The sequence below is a fragment of the Pipistrellus hanaki genome (genome assembly GCF_964339955.1).
Source record: "Pipistrellus hanaki genome assembly, chromosome: 2".
Taxonomy (NCBI): domain Eukaryota; kingdom Metazoa; phylum Chordata; class Mammalia; order Chiroptera; family Vespertilionidae; genus Pipistrellus; species Pipistrellus hanaki.
This window is the reverse complement of record NC_140504.1, coordinates 18946790-18969771: the sequence shown is the minus strand read 5'-3', so window position 1 is coordinate 18969771 and position 22982 is coordinate 18946790. Positions and strand designations below refer to the sequence as shown.

General features: G+C 43.1%; 1 protein-coding gene across 1 annotated transcript; it reads left to right on the top strand.

The window, feature by feature from the left end:
• The first annotated feature begins 10738 nt into the window (after positions 1-10738).
• SSR3 (signal sequence receptor subunit 3) lies at positions 10739-22064 on the top strand. Its single transcript, XM_084873883.1, has 5 exons — positions 10739-10951; positions 12173-12299; positions 16268-16366; positions 20154-20285; positions 21443-22064. Exons 1-5 carry the CDS (start codon positions 10816-10818, stop codon positions 21507-21509), a joined length of 561 nt encoding a protein of 186 aa, XP_084730009.1. The 5' UTR covers positions 10739-10815; the 3' UTR covers positions 21510-22064.
• Positions 22065-22982: the final 918 nt, after the last annotated feature.

Genomic DNA, 22982 nt, shown 5'->3' with positions numbered 1-22982 from the left:
CGTTCCTGCCTCTAGAGTCCCCCAGTCCCCTCAACCCCCCAGCCACACAGGGCCAGCCAGAGGGACAACCAAACAACTGAATAAGCAGGCTGAGTGGGGCAACAAGGCTAGCAAGGGGGTTAGTGAGGTACAACCAAATGACTGAACATCAGGCTGCGCAGGGCAGCCAGGGAGCTGTGATGGGCGATCCGGTTGGCAGGGGATGGAGGGGAAGGGGGGCAGTTAGGGGTGACCAGGCTGGTGAGGGGGGGACAGTTAGGAGTGACCAGGTGGGCAGGCAGGCAGGTGAGTGATTAGGAGCAAGCTGTCCAGGATTGTGAGAGGGATGTCCAACTGAGATCGGCAGTCAGACATACCTCAAAGGGTCCCTGACTGGAAAAGGTGCAGGCTGGGCTGAGGAGACCCCTCACCCCCATGCATCAATTTCATGCACCGGTCCTCTAGTACAACAGTAAAATGTTACTCTGGTGGAAAAAACTTTTGAAATAGCAACTCTACCTCACTCCTACCTCTTTGAAATAGGATACTTGACACTTTTCCTCCTTTCCCAGGTCAGGGGCTGAAATCCTCTCTCTGTCCTTTCTGGAGGAGTTAGTGAATGGGCAGAGAATGAAGCCTTGTAAAAACCATCACCAAGCTGATTTGGCTCAGTGGATGGAGCGTCAGCCTGCAGACTGAAGGGTCCCAGGTTCGATTCTGGTCAAAGGCATGTACCTTGGTTGAGGTCACATCCCTGTTGGGGGGTGTGCAGGAGGCAGCTGATTGATGTTTCTCTCTCATTCATGTTTCTAGCTCTCTGTCCCTCTTCCTTCCTCTCTGTAAAAAATCAAGATATATATTAAAAAAAAAATCACCAAGTGTGAATCCATCTTCTTACAGCCAAGTTCCCTTCTTTAGCTCCCAGTTTAGCTTTACACACACACAAACACACACACACACACACGTACACACACACACACAGACACACACACACACTTGTTTACTTACAAATAATTAAAGCAGAATTTCTCAAAAACAGAGGAGGTAAATCTGGAAATATCGCAAAATAAAATAAATATTTACATAACATATTTTGAATGCAAGCCACTTGGCCTGCATTGTGCTAAGTACTTTATATATATTTTCACATTTAACCTTTTCAATACCCCAATGAAAAAAAAGTATAATTATTTCCCCTGACTAATGGATTAGCAACACAGAATCTTAAAGAGAGATAAAACGCCTTTCCAAGCTTTACACAGCCAATAAGTGGTCGAAGTAGAATTTGAACCAAGGCAATTTTACTGTGGGCGTATGCTGTTACCAGAAAAATATATGACAAACCATGGTAATATACACCATGATTTTTTTTTAAATTCTCCTTGCAAAGGTGGTAAACGGAAAGTTTCAGAAGATATCATGATCTAATTCTGCACCATTTCTTTAAGGTTATTGTTGGATTAAGGATTTTAAAAATAACTGTAGAAAAAGCTCGTTACATGTAACTGATTGGAGCTCAGACTTGACATACACAGGGCTGAGCAGCTATGTGTCCCGTTTTAGATATTTCTGTTCCCGCCAGCTTCCTCACAGATCTGGGTAGGAAAAGAAGACAAGGGAAGATATTCTCTAAAGTGCTCACTGTAAAGCTCTGGGTACATTTTCTAGCCTCCCCTCACTTTGTTCTGTGTTGCTGGGGTGTGAAGCAGTTAAAGATCACCTCAGTTTTTGTAGGTTAGGGAGCAGCACTGAGCTTAAGCCTTATCGGAAGAAGCTAGTCCCTGCCAGGGTGGCACTACTTCTCGAGGCCTCCGGTTGGAGCCACTATAGTTTTATCCCTTGACTCTTTCATACCCGCTTGAGTGGGCAAAGCTACTCCTGGGAAGAAGCAGGTTGGGGCAGTGGTCATTGCAGGGCCAGAGAAGGTAGAAGGAGGACTAAGAGTTCCTCCAGTTGCACTGGAGACCAGAGAAGAGAAACTTTCCAGAGCATGAGATGGTCAGTGGTGCTAAAAGCCAAACACAGGTTAAGTGGTTAAAAACTGAGGGGAAAAGGTTGGATTTGGCAATTTATTAAACCATTTCTGGAACACATTTAGAAGAGAGGCAAGAGTAGAATTCATGGTGCCTGGTGGTCAGCAGTGGGTGGGCAGTGAGACGTTGAGTGAGCCCCAGCAGTCTCTTCTTTCTTTGGCAGGGAAGGGTAGTGGGAAGTTTAGGCATGTAACAGAGTTAAGGAAAAGTGCTCACGTCTGCGTGTGTGTGTGTGTGTGTGTGCACGCACACATGTGAGCATGCACCAGAAATAAGAAAGCTGAGCAGGTTTATAAACTGAGCAGAAGACAACACACCAAGAGACAAAAGGATAGAATAACTACCATGGTTAAAAGCTTACTTTGTTCCAGACATGGTGCTGGGGCCTCACATTATTTGTTTCATTTAATGGCACAGCAAGGCTCAAAGAAGGTAATTTTCCCAAGATCACACAGCTGTTACTCTGGCAAATAAAACAGACATATCTTTCTGACTTGAAAGACCCATAAGCTCTTTGTATAAAACAGAGGAAAAGGAGGAAAGTGTATTTAGTACATAAAGGTCCTAAAGGAAGTCATTGGAATTGGAATAAAAAATGTGGATTAGTAAGGCAGAGGGACATATCTACCTCAAAGGCAAAGGAAGATGGAATCAGAAGGGATTATAACTTAATTTCATTTTATTTTGATAAAAATAGCCTCTGTAGCTGGGTAGGTGTCCAACAAAATTCCTAGGAGATCACTGATGATTTCATTGACCTTACAGTGACAGAAGCACAACTTTCTATTTTTTACCCTTTTATTGTGTCTGGTTTTTATTGTGCCCCCAAATTATCTTAAATCGTATACTGTTGCCCGGCTGGTGTGCCTCAGTGGTTGAACATTGACCTATGAACCACGAGGTCACAGTTTGATTCCTGTTCAGGGCACATGCCTGGGTTTCAGGCTTGATTCCTGGTGTGGGGTGTTAAGGAAGCAGCCGACCAATGATTCTCATCATTGATGTCTCTCTCTCACTCTCCTTTCATCTCTGAAATCAATAAAAGTAATTTTTTAATTAAAAAAAACAAAGAAAAAAATCATATACTGTACCTTTGCATGAGTGTATCCATATAGCTATTCCTTTTACCTAGAATTGTCTTCCTTGTCCATATGTGAGATATATGGTGATAGTAAATTAATTGGCAAACCAAATGAAATGAAGACTGAGATTCAATAAATTTCATTTCATAATGTGGATCTTCTGATTTTTATCTACTTAGTTATTGTTGGGCATGTGAAATAGAAGAATTTTTAAATAAAAGAAAATTTAAATAAAGACTTCTAAAGGATTAGCAACAAATCACCATTGAGATTTTGTATCTTCTAAGCCATTCTGGTTAAAATCCATGACCTACTTTATCTTATAGTCTGTTGCCATAGTGCTTAGGTTAACTGTGAAACTAAAGAAGATTGATTTCCAGTGCAAATCTTAATTTTTATTGTGCCCTGCAGTGCTGCACCAATGATGCATGTGTGATAAGTCTCATATTTAGACTATTCCAGGGGGAATTTTGAGAATTAGAGTTTTATCGCCTCTATCAGTGGTTATTAAGATAATATATTTTCTCTAGATGTGTATCATTTTCTTTAAAAAGTAAGTGATTTTATAAACATCCTTAGGCACAAACGAAGCAGGCTTTGCTGACTGTTTCAGAAGCAGAACCCAGTTAACGTGGGTTAAATCATTATTTCCTAAAAAGGAAAACAATATTTACCTTGGAACACCTAAGCTTCAAGCTTGAAGACAAATGCTTGCCCCTGAAATGTTTTAATGCCTCATTTAGTTTAAAAATCAATCCCACAATAAAGTTGGCATGTAAAATTCTCAAAACCTTATATTTATAATATTAATAATAATAATAATAATAATAACCCAGCTGACAAGCAAGTCCTATGAAAGATGTGGTATGTGCTCAGTGAGAGAGAGGGCCTGACCATGTCTAAGAGCCTAAGATTCTGCAGAATTCTCTGCAAAGGGGCACTTTTTTTTTTCTTTTCTGAAATTGTAAGATTTTTTTCATTACACTTGTGGTATTGGGATTTATAATAAGAAATATAGATTTGGTCTGAGTCCCCTTTTCCTGCCCTGAGCTTCTACAACCCATGGGATTTCCTAAGTGCTAAGAATACAAAGATGCCTTTTGTTATGTTAATGAGGTGACATTGGAAAGCAGCCAGATGGGGCTATTTGCCAAGGGCACCAATCAGAATTTCAGTTCCACCCCTAGCCGCCCAGAAAAGAGGGGCTGGAGGTTGAATGAATTTCCAGTGGCCAATGATTTAATCAGTCTTGCAGAGGTAATTGAGCCTCTATAAAAATCTAAAGGAGGGGGTTCAGAGTGCTTCCAGGTTGTTGAACCAAAACACATCCATGAGCTGGACCCCAAAGTCCTAGGGGACAGAGGCTCCTTTGTTTGGGACCTCAACCTATATATCTCTTCACCTGGCCCTTCATTCAGATCCTTGAATATCCTTTGTAATATACTGGTAATCTAGTGAGTAGACTGGTTTCCTCAGTTCTGTGAGCTGTTTCTAGCAAATTAATCCAACCCAACGAGTGGGACCATGGAATCTCCAATTTACAGCCAGTTGGTAACAACTTGGGTTTGGCATCTGAAGTAGGGGCAGTGTGGATTGTATAATTGGTGAAGTCATTGGTCTTTGGTGATTAAGTCAATCTTCAGCCCATCACCTCTTCCCTCCCCAGAGGAGATCAGAACTCTTTCATAGTTAAGAGCTTATATCCCAGTCATATTCCTCTAGTTCAAACTTGACTCTATTACTTACTGGCTATGGGATCTTAGATGAGTTACTATTGAGTGAAAAGAGGACATGTCAGACCTAACAAGCCCAGTGACCTATATAATAAAAGCCTAATATGCTAAGTGTTCAGTCGTCTGGTCATCTGTTTGACCAATCAAAGTGTAATATGCTAATGATATGCTAAGGCCACTCAACTGCTTGCTATGATATGCACTGACCACCAGAGGGGCAGACAGTCGACCATTTGCTATGATGTGCACTAACCACTAGGAGGCAGATGCTCTGACCAGTATGTTAGCTTGCTGCAGGGATTCAGCCAATCGGGACTGAGTGAGATGGGCTGGACATGCCCTGGAGCCCTCTTGTGGTCCCTCCCCAGCTGGCCAACCTCCTGTGTCCCTCCCCAGCCCTGGTGCACCTCGTCTGGCCTGCACCCTCTCACAATCGGGCTGAGGTATCCCTCCCCCCACATATGCATGATTTTGTGCACTGGCCTCTCCCTCTCCACTGTCCAACCTCCCATGACTCTCCTGGCATAGATGGTTCACCAGTGGGGTCCCTCGCTTGGCCTGAACCCTCTTGTAATCCAGGGCCCCTTGGGGGAAGTTGGAGAGCTGGTTTCAACCTGATCCTACAGGTCAGACCGAGGGACCCCACTGACCCTCTAGTCTGATTAGGCAGGTCATGGTGGTTAGTCATATTTGAGGCATATAGTTTACCTAGAAAAGGTTAATCTTTACCGTAAGCCAGCTCTGTCCATTGTTCTTATGCATCTAGAAAATACTAATTTCCCAAATCCCTTGTAGACAAAATCAGAGCACCATGATCCTGAAATTCCTTACTGTTGTCTTGTTTCCAGAATAATATCTTGATTTACTATAAATGTTAACTATCCTATACCCACCTATCCTATCTAATAAGGAAAGAATATGCTAATTGAATGCCAATGCCTACAGCCACAAGATGGAGGTGCACAGGCAAGCCTCGGATGGTGGCTGCCTGAGGCTCAGGTAACCAAGGCCGGCAGTGGCAGCAACAGAGGTGTGGTGGGGCATCACTTTCTCCTGATCACTGGGTCGCCTCCTGCCCCTGAGGGCTCCCAGATTGTGAGAGGGGGCAAGTCAGGCTGAGGGACCCCTCTCCTCCAGTGCATGAATTTTCCTGCAACGTGGCCTCTAGTATAAAATGTGTGTACCTCTCCATTTTACTTTTAATCCAATCCTAGAAATTTCTCCTGCCTTGCTTTCTCCTGCCACCTTAATCTCCCACCAATGGATTTTATGTAGCTTTCCTTACATTTTATCCTTTGACTCTAAATGTATAAAGAGAAGTGCAAAACTGCCGTTCTCTGGAGCATTGTCTCAAGACTTTGAGATCTTGCTTCCAGGGTTTTTCTCAGTGTGATTCAAATAAACTCATGTGAGATTTTTCTACAGTTTTGGACTTTCTATCATTGACACTTTACGAATCTGTTTCTGCATCTAACAAAGGGGGATAATAATAATAGTGTTGCTCTAAGGATTAAATTAGATGATGTATGTGTGGGGCCAACCATAGACATATAACAAAGACTCAATAAATGTTAGTTGTTATAAACACAATGGTCATGATTATTATTTGGACACTTCCAATGGTCTATCATAGTACCTTTTAGGTAGTAATGCCTCAATAAATATTTGTGTGAATTGTATACCAATAAAGAAATCATACACCAGTGCCTGAAATATGTAGTTTGACAGAGTAAATTGTCTTTCAGGTAAAACTTTAAAGTATTATACCTAGAGACTAATATACATGTTTTATCTTTACTTATAAAATTTCTTTCTAGAATGAGATTTGCAGCTCAACTGGGCTTCCAGCAGAAGCTCCCCCTCTGCCCCTAGAGCCCTGGGTGATTTATTTGTTACCCTTCATAAGGACTCAGTGAAAAGCTAGCAGTGTTGTTTCTTTCTTTATTGGCTAGACAACTTACAGTGTCTGCTTCAGAAAGATATATTAATTTTTAACCTGCCAGATTTTCTTCCACAAAGCCATCAGCAGTAGAGGAGAGAAATTTGTTATCCATAACCCTGACAGCAATAAATAGTGCTTTGAATTCTCTCTCTCTCTCTCTCTCTCTCTCTCTCTCTCTCTCTCTCTCTCTCTCTCTCTCACCAAGCTGATCAGTAAAGTGATATCATGGAAACCTTAGGCCTTAAATTAACACATTAGAAACAGGCTGATATAGAATCAAGTCTATCCTGTTCTGTTATCGGTGAAAGTGGGGTGTCAAGCAGTGGAAGTGGGGGATCCTCTTCCCCACTGGGTGCTCAGGATAGGGTCCTTATGATTTCTTGAGAAAAAGAATTTTATGAGACTCCCATGGGAGGTTGAGTGATTTTTATTTGCATGGAATAATATCCTTGGGCTTCAAAAGTCCCAAGTCCCTTAATCCAGTCCTGGAAGATGTGCAACTGGGGATTCAGCAGGGCTAGAAATGAAGCTGGGTCCAGAGTGTGGAGATGGGTCCAGTGCAGCATCAGGCTAGTTGTAGTCCATTGGTCCATTGTGTGGGGTCCACATGGCTGTGGGCTATGTGTGCAAATGCAGGAGCATGAGAGTTGTAAGCCAGGAGCACAAACCAACCAAGAAAGAGAGAGAACTCCTTTGTTTAGGAGCTTATTCATCTCAAATCTTCCCAAGATTGCAGTGGCCACACCTACTCTGCCCCATGACCTGTTCCCAGATACCTTCCCTATGTCAAGTACCTTCCTTATGTCATCCAGACATAGGGCAATCAGGCAGGCAGGTGAGCAGTTAGGGGCATCAGGCAGGCAGGCAGAGTGGGTAGGGGCAATCAAGCAGGCAGGCAGGCAGGCTAGTGGTTAGGAGCCAGCAGTCCCAGATTGGGAGAGGGATCTCTGACTGCCCATTTAGGGATCCCTGTGCTATTAGGCCTAAACTGGCAGTCAGACATCCCCCGAGGGGTTCGGGATTGTGAGAGGGTGCAGGTTGGGCTGAGGGAACCCCTCTCCAGTGCACGAATTTCATGCACCTGGCCTCTACATATCCTATATAATAAAAGGGTAGCATGCAAATTGACCAGAACAACCATTGGACCAGTCACTATGAGGTGCACTGACCACCTCTTGGTCCCGTTCTCTGGCCGGCAGGCTCCAATCGCCTGATGGCCACTCACAGTGGGGCAGAGCCAGTGAATGGGTGGGAACAGCAGACCTCGTGGTCCCTTCCAGGTCGTCAGGCACCGATCACCCAATGGTGAATGGGGAACTGGGGGTTTGTGACAGCAGAGGGCAGGGCCAGCTGTGGGCAGCTGGCCTTGATTGCAGGCCAGGCCTTAGGATCTTATCCACACATGAGTTTCATGCACTAGGCCTCTAGTACTACATAAAAATTGTCCTTAGATCTTGCTACTCTTCAAAAGGGACTAGATAACATCCTATATTATAAAGAGGTAATATGAAAATTGACCATCACACCTTCACAAGATAGCTGCCTATGACCAGGCTGGCAGGGGGTTGATAAGAGACAACCAAACGACTGAACAGCAGGCTGCATGGGGTGACCAGGCTGGCAGTGGAGCCGTAAGGGGCAACCAGGCCAGCGGAGGGTGGGAGGGGGGCAGTTAGGGGCAAAAAGACTGGCAGGGGGGACAGTTAGTGGCAACCAGGCTGGTGGGGGGTGGGTACAGTTGGAGGGAACCAGGCCAGTAGTGGGAGAAGTTGGGGGCAAAGGGGTGACTAGGCCGGCAGGGAGGACAGTTGGGGGTGACCTGGCTGGCAGTGGGGGGCAGTTAGGGGCCACCAGGCCAGCGGGGGTGGGGGGCAGTTAGGGCGATCAGGCAGGCAGGCAGGTGAGCGATTAGGAGCCAGCAGTCCAGGATTGTGAAAGGGATGTCCGACTGCTGGTTTAGGCCTGATCCCCAAGACATCTCTGGGGGATCCCAGATTGGAGAGGGTGCAGGCTGGGCTGAGGGGACCTCCCCCATGCACAAATATCATGCACCAGGTCTCTAGTTTGATATAAGAAAACACTATTCCAGTACTTCAAGTGTGCAGCCTTTGCAATCTTCAGTGTAACCATCACCATGAAACGTTGTCATGAGCATCATTGCTTATCATAGTTCTGTAACGTACCCTTATAAAAAAATTCAAGTTTCTACTATTTTTGAGTCTCTTCTGTTTATATCTATTATTTTAGATTTTTATTCTTGGTTTACCAAGTATATTAATTTTCTCATCTAGTTCCTTTTGATCATCTTAATTTTAACATTTTTATCTACTTAACATTCAATTGTTTAAACATTTTTCTCAGATCTAATTCTTTTTAACCATTATTACTTCTTATTTCCTTCCTCTCTTTGAAATATTCTGATAGTTTTTGTCCCTTTTGATCTTACAGTTTTCTGATTTTACAACACATTTTCTTTTTTTATATACTTACTTTACAAATAGCAATCAGGAAATCTAGTTATAGAGACAGGCCACACAGTTTGATGCATTGGTCACAGTTGGAGTGGAAAATGACAGAATTAGTGTTGAAACCTAGCATTTAAGCCAGAGCAAATGGGCTTATTAAAACAGAAAAGACTGGGAGAGAAGTATGATGGAAGAGAAAAATAAGAGTTCTATCACCATCACTACATAATAAAGAAAAAATAATTTTAATATCACAAATGTGAACAAATGCAGATATTTAAAAATGAATACTTTTAATTTTCAAAAAAATTCACTATTTTTTTTCTTTCCCATTTTTCAGTTAATCGGTGACTTCTGGCATTTGAGAATACTTGCTGTAGATAATATAATATCCTAAATAGAGGGATTTATAGTCCAGGAAAACTCACTGTGGTACCTATATAGAGAATAGATTGAAGAAGGTCGAAGACAATGCCATTAGAATGAAACGTGTAGAGGTAGCCTACAATTTGATAAGGTGAGCGAGAAAACAATATACAAATCTAATAGGAAAGCTGCAGGTTGAGGAAATTTTATCTGATGTCCATCATGTAGAAGAAAGAAGCGTTTGCGCAGAGTGCAATGGTTCAGCATCCTTTTTTGAAGAAAAAAGTGATCATTTGATGAGTTCAAAATGGTACCTCGTTGTTTTAATAGGCATATTTAATCTTCTGAGCTGCAGAGGAAGCCTGTCTAGCCAATATGTTGCCTTTACTTAGCATTATGTTCAATTGAGCATGGCTCTGCAGACCACACTACTTTAAATACTTAGTTTAAATCAGAGTAAGCAAATAGTAGCAATTTGTAAATGAATTTGACACGTGTTAAATATTATCTTAATGAGACCATGAGTTTCTCAAAGTTAAAAGTGCCTTCTTTTTTTGTACAAAGGTAGCCCTTTATTATGATTAAAAGAGCCAACGGACAGGGAGACCAACCCTGCAGGTCCCCACTCTCAGGTTCTTCTCCGGCAAAACGGGTCAAGGATAATGCTTAGCATAGAACTTTTGAGGATGTCTAATGACATAATGGATGCGTAAAGGAGAAGGGACTCTACCCTTGCTAGCTATCCTTAATCTCTCTCCTGTTCTTCCAGGATTGGGTGCACAGAGAAGGAACGAATTGTTTGTTGGTTGAATGAACGAGTGCATGACGCGAGCCAAAGACCTTCCTTTGGAATTCCAGCCTTGGAAAGCACCGGTCTTTCAGAAGCTGTGATGTGGCCTGTCATTATGGTTTTTTACTTTTTTTTTTTTTTATGCACCTACTAAACTACAAATCCCAGTCGTCATCTGGAATCCTATGCGTCCAAAGACTCGCCAGGAAGGCGGAAGTCTAGCCGACTCGCCCAATCACGCCTGGGCAGCGGCTCCAGGATGGCCAATCATGACCCAGCTCTCTCGGCGCGCGGCACAGGCCCCGCCCCGCGCGCAGGGCTGACGGGTCGTTAGCGGATTAGGCGGCCGCGGGGGCGGGGCCAGAGGTCCCCGGCTGGGCCTCGCGCGGGGTTGGGCCCTCCTCGCTCCCGGCTCCGGCTCCACCATGGCTCCCAAAGGCGGCTCCTCCAAGCAGCAGTCCGAGGAGGACCTGCTCCTTCAGGATTTCAGCCGCAACCTCTCCGCCAAGTCCTCCGCGCTCTTCTTCGGGAACGCCTTCATCGTGTCCGCCATCCCCATCTGTGAGCGCCGGGGGCCGGCGGGCCGGGCTGGGCGGGGACGTGGCAGGGGCCAGCGGCCGGCGAGGGAGCCCTGTGCCCCTCGGCTCCGGCTCTTCCCAGCTTGCCGGGAGCTCGGGGGAATCACGGTGCCCCCCCCCCCCCCCGGCGGCCTCCGTGTTCCCGGCCGGGGTAGTGGGGGGCGGCCTCCCGGGAAAGTTGCTTGGGGCGCTTTGCAGAAGCGCGCAGGTTCCCGGGCCCCGGGCGCGGACCCCGGATGCACCCGTGCTGGGCTCGCAGCCCCGAATCTGCACTGAAACCATCGCCCCAGTGAAGATCTGATGCTGACTTTCCCGCATATAGTCCCCCTCCCCGCTCCTTTGCCATTATGAGACTTTAAACTTACATGACTTATTATGGAGAAAACTCATGCATTAAAGGGAGAGGGAGGTTCCTGGGAACTCTCGCTCTGAATTAAAAGTGTAGCTTTTCGGTGAATCGATGCACACAGGCCTGAGCATCGTTTTTTTCCTAATTTGATGAGTTCCTGAGGTCCAGTGCCAAGGGCCAGCGATTTTCTCCCTTGTTTAATTTTTTTTTTTTTTTTTTTTTTTTTTTTTTTTTTTTAACTATCCTATTAGGGCTGTTCTCACGTGGAAGGAAAAACTTTGCAGACTGGGCCAACGTTGTTTTTAGGGCTCAGGCTTCCCCGATCCTGCATTTCCTGTCGCTCACACCGCTGCTGCTCCGTTGCTGGGCGGTCAAATCTAGATTTGTCTTCTCTTGCAGCCTCGTAAACCCCCAGTAAAAGCCAGCGTGCAGTGAACGCGGAGCCCCTGTGGCTCACTGGCTGCCAGGAGCAGGGCCTTGGCTTCAGACAGACAGCCACGTCAGCACGTCAACTGTGGCTGAGGATTGCACGTGGCATTTGGGAATGGCCTGGATTTAGCTTAATAGCACCCCCACGAAAGGACTTTGAAGTCAGAATTGTTATTTTTGTGGAGCTGGAGTTCTCATTCTAGGAGAAGCATATGGAAGGTTATGTTTTTCGAGTGTTCTGAAATGGGGCAGGCTTTGAAACTGTAACTTGTTCCTGGGTGTCCTTCTTCTGAAGTTTGCATATTCTGGATTCCCTAACCCAGACTATATTTTACCAGCCTTACCTATAGTTTACAACTGGGTGGTAAAATTTTCTTTCTTTTTGTAATCCCCCTTCCCCCTCCCCCCCTTTTTTTTTATCTTCAGGGTTATACTGGCGAATATGGCATATGGATCTTATTCAGTCTGCTGTTCTGTACAGCGTGATGACCCTTGTAAGCACTTATTTGGTAGCCTTTGCCTACAAAAATGTGAAGTTTGTACTCAAGCACAAGTAAGTGTATTTCTTAAGAGAAAGTGTGATGCATTTTTATATACTAGAGTGGCTTAAAGACCATTTGTGTTTGTGTTGGTTTCAGTAAGCAATAATTTGAGATATATATGTATCTGTTTTGGGGCATATATTAATGCTCATAACCTTAATGTTATGAAGAATTATTAACTTAATTGAAGCAGAGACAGTGCTTCTGACATTGCTATGAAAGTAGGTTTTGAGGGTGGAATTAGTCTGTAATCTTGGGGTTTAATCAGAAAATCAAAACCTACCAAGTAATTTAACATTTCCAAAGCAGCTAGAATTGTTTGTGGAAAGAATTGTTTTGGGCCCTCCATGATCTATTTTTGGATGTGAACAAAGTGGCTTTGTTGTTATTAAACTAACGTTTTTAATGCTACCTAATTTTTTTTTCTGTATATGAAAACTAATATTTTATGATCACACATACTATAAAATATATCATTTTAATTATAGCTTTTGGAGAAAACCCAAGCCGCACAACTATAAATTTACACATTAATTATAAGCAACTAGAGGCCCAGCGCACAAAATTCGTGCACAGGGATGGGGGGGGGTGGAGGAGGATATCCCTCAGCCCAGCCGCCCTCTCCAATCTGGGACCCCTCAAGGGATGTCTGACTGCCCTCTCACAATCCAGGACTCCTGGCTCCCAACTGCTCGCCTGCCTGCCAGCCTGATCACCCCCTAACCACTTCCATGCCAGCCTGATTGATGTCTAATTGCTCCCCTGCCATCCTGTTTGCTCCCAACTTCCGCCTCTGCTGACCTGATCACTCCTAACTGCCCTTCCTTGCAGGGTTGATCGTCCTCCCAACTGCCCTCCCTTGCAGGCCTGGTCCCTCCCAACTGCCCTCCCCTGCTAGCCATTTTGTGGTGGCCATCTTGTACCCACATGGGGGAAAGATCTTTGACCACCTAGGGGGCAGCCATCTTGTGTGTTGGAGTGATGGTCAATCTGCATATTACTCTTTTATTAGATAAGATAGAGGCCTGGTGCAGGGGTAGGGGCTGGCTGGTTTGCCCTGAAGGGTGTCCGGGATCAGGATGGGGGTTCCCTTGGGAAATGGGGTGGCCTGGGTGAGGGGCCTGTGGTGGTTTTCAGGCTGGCCATGCCCCCTGGCGACCCAAGCTGAGGCCCTGGTATCTGGAATTTATTTATCTTCTATAATTGAAACTTTGTAGCCTAGAGTGGAGCCAAGCCTCCTGCTCACTCTGTGGCCATAGCCATTTCTGTTGGAATTTATGTATCTTCTATAATTGAAACTTTGTAGCCTAGAGTGAAGGCCTAAGCCGGCCAGGGCTGCAGAAACTTGGCTTCCTCCATTGCCCAGGGCAACCCTAGCCTCCTGCTCTCTCCAGCTCCGTGGTTGCTGCCATTTCTGTTGGAATTTATTTACCTTCTATAATTGAAACTTTGTACTCTTGAGTGGAGGCCTGGGCCCTCCAGGGTGTGTGGAAAGCTTGGCTTCCTTCATTTCCATCCAAGTCTCCCTCCTGCTCTCTGGTGGTAGCCATCTTGGTTGGGGTTAATTTGCATACTTGCTCCTGATTGATGGTTGTGGTTTGTGAGTGTAGCAGAGTGATGGTTGATTTGCATATTACTCTTTTATTAGATAGGATTATATACTCTGTTTCATAAAGGTTAAAGTGGGGGGGGGGAGTCAAAATTTAAGGAAAGGTGATATTTTTTATTCAGAGTGCTGTGGTGCTCATGGAAGCAGGTATACATTAATGTTTAATTGGAATTTTATGCACACTTTGATACTTGATTCAGGATAGCAGGACATTTGTCTGTTTACTTAATGGAGCCTTCTTGGTGCTATATTTCTTTGGAAGTACTTTCTTAAAGGCAGTTGGAATTTTGATGAGACTTGAAGTACCATTGTGCTTTATGTGTGCTTTTTCTTTTCATTTCCAGAGTTCCCACTCTGGTTTAGATGCTGTTTTTGCTTGGGTTGTTGTAGCAGTCTCCAGCTAGTCTTTTAACAATAGGCTGCCATAAACAGTATAAAGCATGTTACTCTATGTAATCCTTATGTTACACTTATGAACTGCTTTATGGGATAAAAGAACATGTATTTATCCTTATCAGCCATCATTTTTACCCTGTCATTCTCTTACTTGAAACTCACCATTTATACCTGCTTCCCATGAGCACCATACACTCTATTCTAAGTATATGAAAACCAAGTTCATCCAGGTCCCTGGAATGCAACCCACCTACCTCCTCCTAGTGTGGTTTCATCTTGTAGCATTGGTTCTTAGCTCTTCTTATCATGTCATCCTTCGAAAGCGTCTTTTGCCCTCTCTCATTTAAGATTGTCTTTCTTCCTTTTCATCCTTACATGTCTTATTTCAAGACTTGGGAATTTTTTCCAGAGAAATCCTTCCTAAGTTTGTTTACCCTGTGTTAGCATCTTTCTGGTGACAAGGAATAGAAGTGATCTCAGTTAACAGATTTGTTTATTGTAAGGAGGACAGAACAGCCTCAGCAGCTGAAAGTGGCCTCAGCAGCTTCTCTACTGCTCTTCTGGACCAGCGGGAGCTCAGCTTGTGAGTGACCGCACTTCTGCTAGACAATAGTGATCAAGTCACCCTTGTCCTCTCTCTGTTGTTAACCCCTTGTCACCAGCTGCCATTCCAGGATCCAGCCACCTCAGCCTCTGCTGTAATCGAACCTGGGACCTTTCAGTCTGCAGGCCGACCCTCTATCCACTGAGCCATACCAGTTTTGGTGGAATTATTTTTTAGTTACAGTTTTTCTTTAATATGAAATACTACCATTGCTATTGAAACTCCTATAGATACTCAAGAAGGTTAAGGCTGGAAGCTCAAAGGGAGATGCTGAGTATGGACAGGTATTAGTAGTAGAAGGGAGTTGGCTCAGAATTGACAGTCTGGATTTCTGTCCCAGCTTTGTTGCTCTTAAATGTATAATTTTCCTTGGTACATTAACCAGAACTAAATAGCATAGTCACCGGGGATTCATTAATTGAACATAGAGTGAATAGATTTCTATCTCTGTTCCACATCCTGTTGCTTTTAATATAATACATCCCCGTATCATGTCAAATGTTTTCATAGTGGCACTGTGTTTTATGTTGCTTGTGATCAGATCTTACTTTTCTTCTATATTTATGGCTAATAAGTTTCTCCTATTTTGTGAAAAATATATGTTGAATCTAAATGTCATAATCTTTGGGGGACTTTTTGTATTTTATCTGATAAAATTCACCATGTATATTTTTTGATGAGTATACATTTAATTTTTTCTTTAGCTGACATGTCACTGAAGATTCTGATCTACTAATAGCGTGAATATCACTTCCAGCCTTTTCTGGCTGATTCCATATGATCTTTTTGTGCAAACCTCTTCCCAATGGTTCATTTAACTAAACGTGCTATGGTCAGTCTCCGACGATTTGGTATTATTTCTTTTTATTGAAATTGTACTTGAGAGTAGAGTTAAAAGCATTACTTATAGTTGTAATTCTTTTTTGTTTTGTTTTTAAGCCTAGTTTTCTCTCCTGTTATTTACTGGAATTAAAATCACATATCATTTGCTAATGCCTTGTCAAATTTATTTATTGAACTGTAAATTATAGGCTCTAACAAAACGGATTTATAATTACTTATAACCACAATAAATTGTGTTAGTAGCATTTGACTTCTGTTTCCATAATAAACACATAAGCTTTGGGAATTTCTCTCTCTTAAGCAGAAATCAGACTCATAACTAATAAACCACATCTTGAAAGTTTCTTGAACTCCTTCTCTTTTAACTAATACTACAGCGTAATAACCCTGGAACTTTCTGTACAGGTTTGTTTTCTGGAAATGTAAAGTATTATACAGTTGCCAATACACAATCCGAGTACAGAGTGTTTCTGAGAGAGTAATGCCCGCTCCTGGAGCCTGTGGAAACCTTTTCCTTCTCCTTCCAGAGTAGCACAGAAGAGGGAGGATGCTGTTTCCAAAGAAGTGACTCGAAAACTTTCTGAAGCTGATAACAGAAAGATGTCTCGGAAGGAAAAAGATGAAAGGTTTGACTCCTTGTTTAATGTGTTTGTGCTAACCAGAAAAGGAGGGGATACTTTGTAGAAGTTTTTGATTTCTGCTCAGAATGTGGGTGTCAGAACTGTCTGAGGCAAACATTGGTATTATAGAAAAGATAGTAATGGGAATAACTGAATTTTGAGTTTTTACTCCTGCCTTTGAGCTGTAGACAGGTCATTTATTTCTCCCAAGAGTCCTAAGAAGGTAGGTACAGTTGTTATCTCCATTGTACACCTCAGGAAACAGGTAGAGAAAGCTTCAGTAACTTGATCAAGGCCTTACATTAGGGGGTGGTAAAGCCATGATAAGACCACAGGCAGGCTGGCTTGTGCTCATACCTGCTCTGCTGCAGAGCTTTGTCTGGTGCCACCTGATAGCTGTGTGACCTTGAACTTATCACCTAACCCCTCTGGGTCTGAAAAGTGTACCTTGTGTTATGTGTTAGCATTCTTAGGTGGTGGTATTTCTGTTACTGAGCTTTCAGTCAGGGTTATCTGCTTTGGGAAAAAGAAAAATCAGTTTGGCTCCTGTTGCACAGTCCTGTGCCACATTTGTTGGTCCTGGCTCCCATCCCCAGTTTTAACTATCAACTGCTCTGAAAGGGGTTAACAGACAGTCTTAACATCTGAGCAACAGAAGTCTCTGAATGACTGAGTAGACTTGTACTTCAGAGCTGCCAGATGGTTGAATAGAGTCATGAATTGAGGTTGTTTTCATGGATCTTAAATTTTAGTATCTACAAAGTGGTTTGTGAAATGGAATTTTTATCTCACTTTGCTCCAGGAAGCCTTTGTGGGACTTGGGATATTAAAGTGTGTGTAAAACAGAGCAATGCAATTTTAAAAGATCGGAAGCCATTTGAAAAGTGGGTAAACAAGGACCTCAGAGTCAGTTAGAGCAGTTGAGCACTAAACTTAGCTCTGAGCGTCCCAGTGTCAGGGGAAGCATCTGAGGTCATGCTGCTTCCATTGTCCCGTGAGAAGCAGAGTGCCGGTCCTCCTGAAAAGAAACTTTCCTGGCACTGAATCCGGAAGGACTTTATCAAGTGGCTCCTTATTTAAGGGACACTGAGTAACTTAATGAACAGTGTTTTCTACAGTGGTTTTGGAAAGGCACCAAGTATTGAAGTGGTTATCTCCTATGGATCCTTTATAAAACTGAAGGCACAGTACTAAAATCATGACAATGAAGGCCTTCCCCGCCCCCGAGCCCCCCCCCCCCCAGAATAGCTTTAATGTCTAGCTGCATAGCTTTTTTTTTTTTTTTTTTTTAATTATTGATTTTTAAAGAGAGAGCAAGGGAGAGGGATAGAGTTAGAAACATCAGTGAGAGAGAAACATCATCCATAGGCTGCCTCCTGCACACCCCCTACTGGGGATCGAGCTTGAAACCCAGTGCCCTGACTGGGAATTGAACCGGTGATCTCTTGGTTCATGGGTTAACACTCAACCACTGAGCCATACCGGCTGGGCTAGCTGCATAGCTTTCTGAATGCAATTTTTGCATGGGGATGGAGGTTAGAGAATTTAGAACACTTTTTTAAAAAACCCTTTTATTGAATTATGATATTTACTGGAGGCCCAGTGCACAAAATTTGTGAGCATGTACAGTCCCTAGGCCTGGCCTGTGATCAGGGCCATCTTCCCCAGCTGCTGGCAGCCGGCCCCCCTTGCCCCCCCCCCCCCCCCCCCCCCCCCCCGCCACACACCCCTTGGTTCCCCATTCACCATCGGGTGATCAGAACCTGACAGACGGGGGCGGGGGGGTGGGATGGGGGGAGACCAAGTGGTTGGCCATTGCTGCCAAGTCACTGGCCCTGCCCCTACCACAGGTTGCCCTCTGTGTCTGGGGCAACCCACGAGGCTGGGGCCTCGGCCTGGCACCACCAGTATCCCCCACCACTGACCCCCGGTTCCCCATTCATCATCGGGTGATTGGAGCCTGCCGACTGGCCTGGAAAAGGGACCAAGAGGTAGTCAGTGCACCTCATAGTGACTGGTGGAGCGGTTGGTCTGGCCGTTCCACCATTAGGGTCAATTTGCATATTATCCTTTTATTATATAGGGTTAGACAGTTTTTAAACTGGGTGCTTATACCCAGTTTCAAAATGCTTGTTAAAGCTCTTCTAGGTTTCAGGTGATTTCACAAACCACTTTGTAGATAACATTGTTATATCAGATAGTAAAGGAGTCTCATATGCCCACAGCAGACTTGCCTGATTTGGTCTGCACTTGATCTTGAGATATGTCTCAGAATTTTTCTCAGTGAGTGCTATTCAGTTAATCACGAATAATGAGTCAGAGTTGAAATTGAAAATGAAGCCTCAGTGCCATTGGCTGGACCAGATATTTCAAAGGAGGATGAAGTGAAGTTTCATTGAGACATAAAATACAGTGTCAGAAGATTAAATTTCTATTCTTATTATCAGAAATTTGTGCTGTTATTGTTTTGTATTCCTCTCACAAAAGCCACACTGGATACAGTTGTACCCGGGTCTGTATTCATGACTCACTCTGATATCTGGGACCATTTATATTCTAATATTTTTCTTCTTCAAAGGAGAGATTTGATTTAAGAGAAGGCTTATCGGCACTTCTTTGCAGTGATGCATATCTGTCAAAGCTCCCTCTATAATCATTTGGAGTATGTACCATTTGCACTTTGAAACTGCCCTGCTATCCATTCAAGGATGAAATTAGCAGAGGTGATCAGATTTACTAATATCTGCCCCCGGGTGTGAGTGCTATTTCTCCCTGACTTACCAATAGACCAATGATCTGTCATTTACCGTGGTCTGATTGTAATACCAGTAGTTGAGTTTGGTATCAGCTTTCCTCTAGATTTCCTCACAGGGACGCTTTAGCAGAACCATTGCTAGTGAGGCCACTTGGGAGTCCCACTTTTTTTTCAAAATGAACCAGGATATGTGTAGACTAGAAAACGTTCTAAAAGCTGTCACACAGGGCCGACTATGTACACTGATGTAATGCACACAGATTTGGGAGCTGGGGTAACCAGAAGTGAGCTACTTCTTTCATCAAGGCTGTTTTGAAGATGTTTCTGATTCAGGGAGTTGGGAAGAAGTGCTGTGATGGAGGGGGATAATTAATCCTCCATAGCATAGGCATGTTAGTATCCTTTTTAAGGAACTTATCTTTATTGGGTCTTGTGCCAGAGTCTTAAAACCAGAGGCAGTTGTTCTGTTCTTTAAACCACACTGAGTCTATGCATCTTTCTGAGCTAATGTTTTCTTTGATCAATTAGTCCTAGAATGTTATAATGTATCTCCTTCCATTCCAAGTCATACATTTTTTACATTTAAACTTCTTTGAAATCAGGAGCTGTTTTATAGTTGATGGCTGCATTGAATATAATACCCTTCACTGCTTCCAAACTTATAGTAAGTTGGAGATCTATTATGCTAAGAGTATCCACTGATTTAAGAAAACATGGCATATATTAGTATGTTAGAGGTTGCAAATTTCTTATGATGGAGATAAGGTGCTAATACTCTTCATGTAGCTCCTTCATGCTTGTTGAATTTGCATTAGAACATTTAGTGAACAAAACATGGCAGCTTCCAATGACATTAGCCATAGTGTTGTCCATAGGATCCATGGAAGGTATCATCTGGTTCATACATAGATCAAAGCTCAACCACTAATTCACACTAGTTGGGCAGAAAACTTACTTTACAATGAACTGGAGCTATGTGGTATTTAAAAATTTTTAAACATATGTATAAACCCAGTTGACGTGTTTCTGTGCCTACAGAATCTTGTGGAAGAAGAATGAAGTTGCTGATTATGAAGCTACAACATTTTCCATCTTCTACAACAACACCCTGTTCCTGGTCTTGGTCATTGTTGCGTCCTTCTTTATATTGAAGAACTTCAACCCCACCGTGTATCCTTTTAAAGGTTGATTATGTTTTTCAGAAGTCTAGCAATTGTTTTGGTTTCACATAGGGTTTATTAATAGCACTGTGACCTTAGGCACGTTTCTGAATATTTAAAATAAGGGCTTTTGGTTTGTTGTAAAATTCTTTCAAGTTTATAAATTAGGGCTTCATGGCAAGTAACTATAAATAGTCTCACATAGCCCTCATCAGTGGATAGAGCATTGACCTGCGAACTGAAAGGTCCCAGGTTCGATTCCGGTCAAGGACACGTGCCAAGGTTGTGGGCTCGATCCCCCGGGGCGGACTTGCAGGAGGCAGCCAATCCATGATTCTCTCTCATCATGGTTGTTTCTTCCTCTCTGGAATCAATTAAAATACATATTTTTAAAAAAGAATACTTTAAAAAAATAGTCTCACATATATGATTATGTACTAGTATACCCGCCTATTTTAAAAAAAGAGTTCCAAGGAGGAAAAGCAAACTTGCTCTCTTTGATCACTCTTGATGTAAGCCATGTGTCTTCTGATATTTTGGGCTTTGGGATTGGGTGGATAGCCAGTTTAAATAGGTACATTTCGTAATATTTTAACAGTGTTTCAAGCTGCTCTTAAATTGAGCTTTTGGGCAAGAGTCAACCTCCTGCGTTTATGAAAGGTTCTAAGGTAATTTATTAAAGCTGTTATCCAGGAATGTGCAACCAAATTTTTAACAGTTGGAGATTTTGACGTAATTAAATGTGACACCCTTCAACTTGTATCTTCTGGAGGTACAGACCGGTCCTGAGACCCGGAGTAGCTGCAGACGTTCAGAACCTCCTTCCTTTTATAGGCCCACTGTGGCTGATACGCTGACGGAGAAGGGAGAAAGAACAAGAAGTCTCTTCCTCCCTGTAGTCGATCAGCTCTTCTGAAGGTTAAATGGGATTTGAGTGTTTCCTTTGTGGTCACGTATTCTAGGTTTCTGTCTCAAGGGTTTTTAAATCTCCTGTGAATATTCTTTATAGTCTTGTAAATTGTGTTTACAGACAATGGGACCACATAGCATTGTCATTAGCCAGAGTGTCAGGAGGAAAGCAGTATATTCCAAAGAGATGGGCTTGTTTTGTTTTGTTGAAAATTAATTTTGGGTACTTAATTTTTCCTTAACATTAAATTCTTACAGGAACTATATTCTGTCCATAAGTGCTTCATCTGGTCTCATCGCCCTCCTGTCTACTGGCTCCAAATAGACCGTGTCAGCTTCCCCCGTGGCTTTGTATCTATGGGTGGTCTGTGGTGTATGGAAAAGTTGCTGGGTGGTCGGGGTGGGAGACAGAAGATGTTTTTATAGTCTGGAGCTTGAGGGTTTGAAAGACCCAACAAAATGTAATTCAATATTTGTTTATTGGCTCTTTTTTGACAAACTGTTGAAATTCCATGAATTGAAAGGGAAACTCAGAGTACCAGGACAAATATTAAAAAGGCAAATGTGTCTGGTAATGTGCTATAATCACAAGAGGAGAAAATAACCTGCTTCCTTGATCTGTCAGGGGTCACAGTAACCTGGACTGAACTGTTAGTATTTGTTTTAGTAGCAAGAAGTTAATAGCTGGTTCTGTGTGTTCCAAGCACAATATTACAGCTTTTTGGGAACCATAAATATCAGAGTGAATCCTCTTTCCTCCCCTTCCCCCTGCCTGGGGGGTGGGATTGAATTGCATGTTTACAAATCTCTGAATATGTTATTTGAAATAGTAACTCAATTAAAGTTGAAAACATGGTTTCTCCAATTTGGGGAAAAGAAACTTGTGGAAAAGTTCTTTCTTTTCATCCTTTAAAAAAAAAAAAAAAGAAAAAGAAAAAGGCATCCAAGGTAATAACCTAATAGTGCCTGGGAGGGAAGAAGGGAAGATGGAGGTGGATGAGGGATGGGAGGGATACATGGTGATGGGAAAATATAAAGAAAAAAATAAAAATAGTGCTCAGGCATTAGAGAGTTGTCCTGTAGGGTTAAAGCACACTGCTCAGCTGTACAGCTTGGCCCTGGGCAGCCGCAGATGCTAATTTGACCCTCCGTGTTAGTCTGACTTGCTGAGAGACTAGCATCATTGTTTTCTTAGAGCGGGGTCTCTGCCACTGGAGGAGTATTGAGTGAGAGAGAACCTCTCCTGATAATGGACATAAAAGACCAAAGTAATTCTTGTGATCTTAGCTCCAGAATTGTAAGAGCATTCTAAGGAATTAAAGTGATGTTAGTGCTTGTCAGCATTTTCCTATTTTTACATTAATAAATTTGACCTTTAGACCACATGTTCCCATTGATTGGGAATAAAATATTGCTCTCTTCAGCCCTTGGTGGTCCAGTGGAGAGCAATCTCTTGCTTTTTTATTTTTTTTTATTTTATTTTTTTTAAAGATTCTTTCCAAAAACCGGGACTTTTTTAATATATTTTTTATTGATTTTATACAGAGAGGAAGGGAGAGAGAGAGAGAGTTAGAAACATCGATGAGAGAGAGTCATCGATCAGCTGCCTCTTGCACACCCCCTACTGGGGATGCGCCCGCAACCAAGGTACATGCCCTTGACCGGAATCGAACCCGGGACCCTTCAGTCCCCAAGCCGACGCTCTATCCATTGAGCCAAACCGGTCCCGGCTTGCTTTTTTATTTTTATTAAGGTATTATATGTGTACATATTTTACCATTGCCCCCCCCCAACCCAC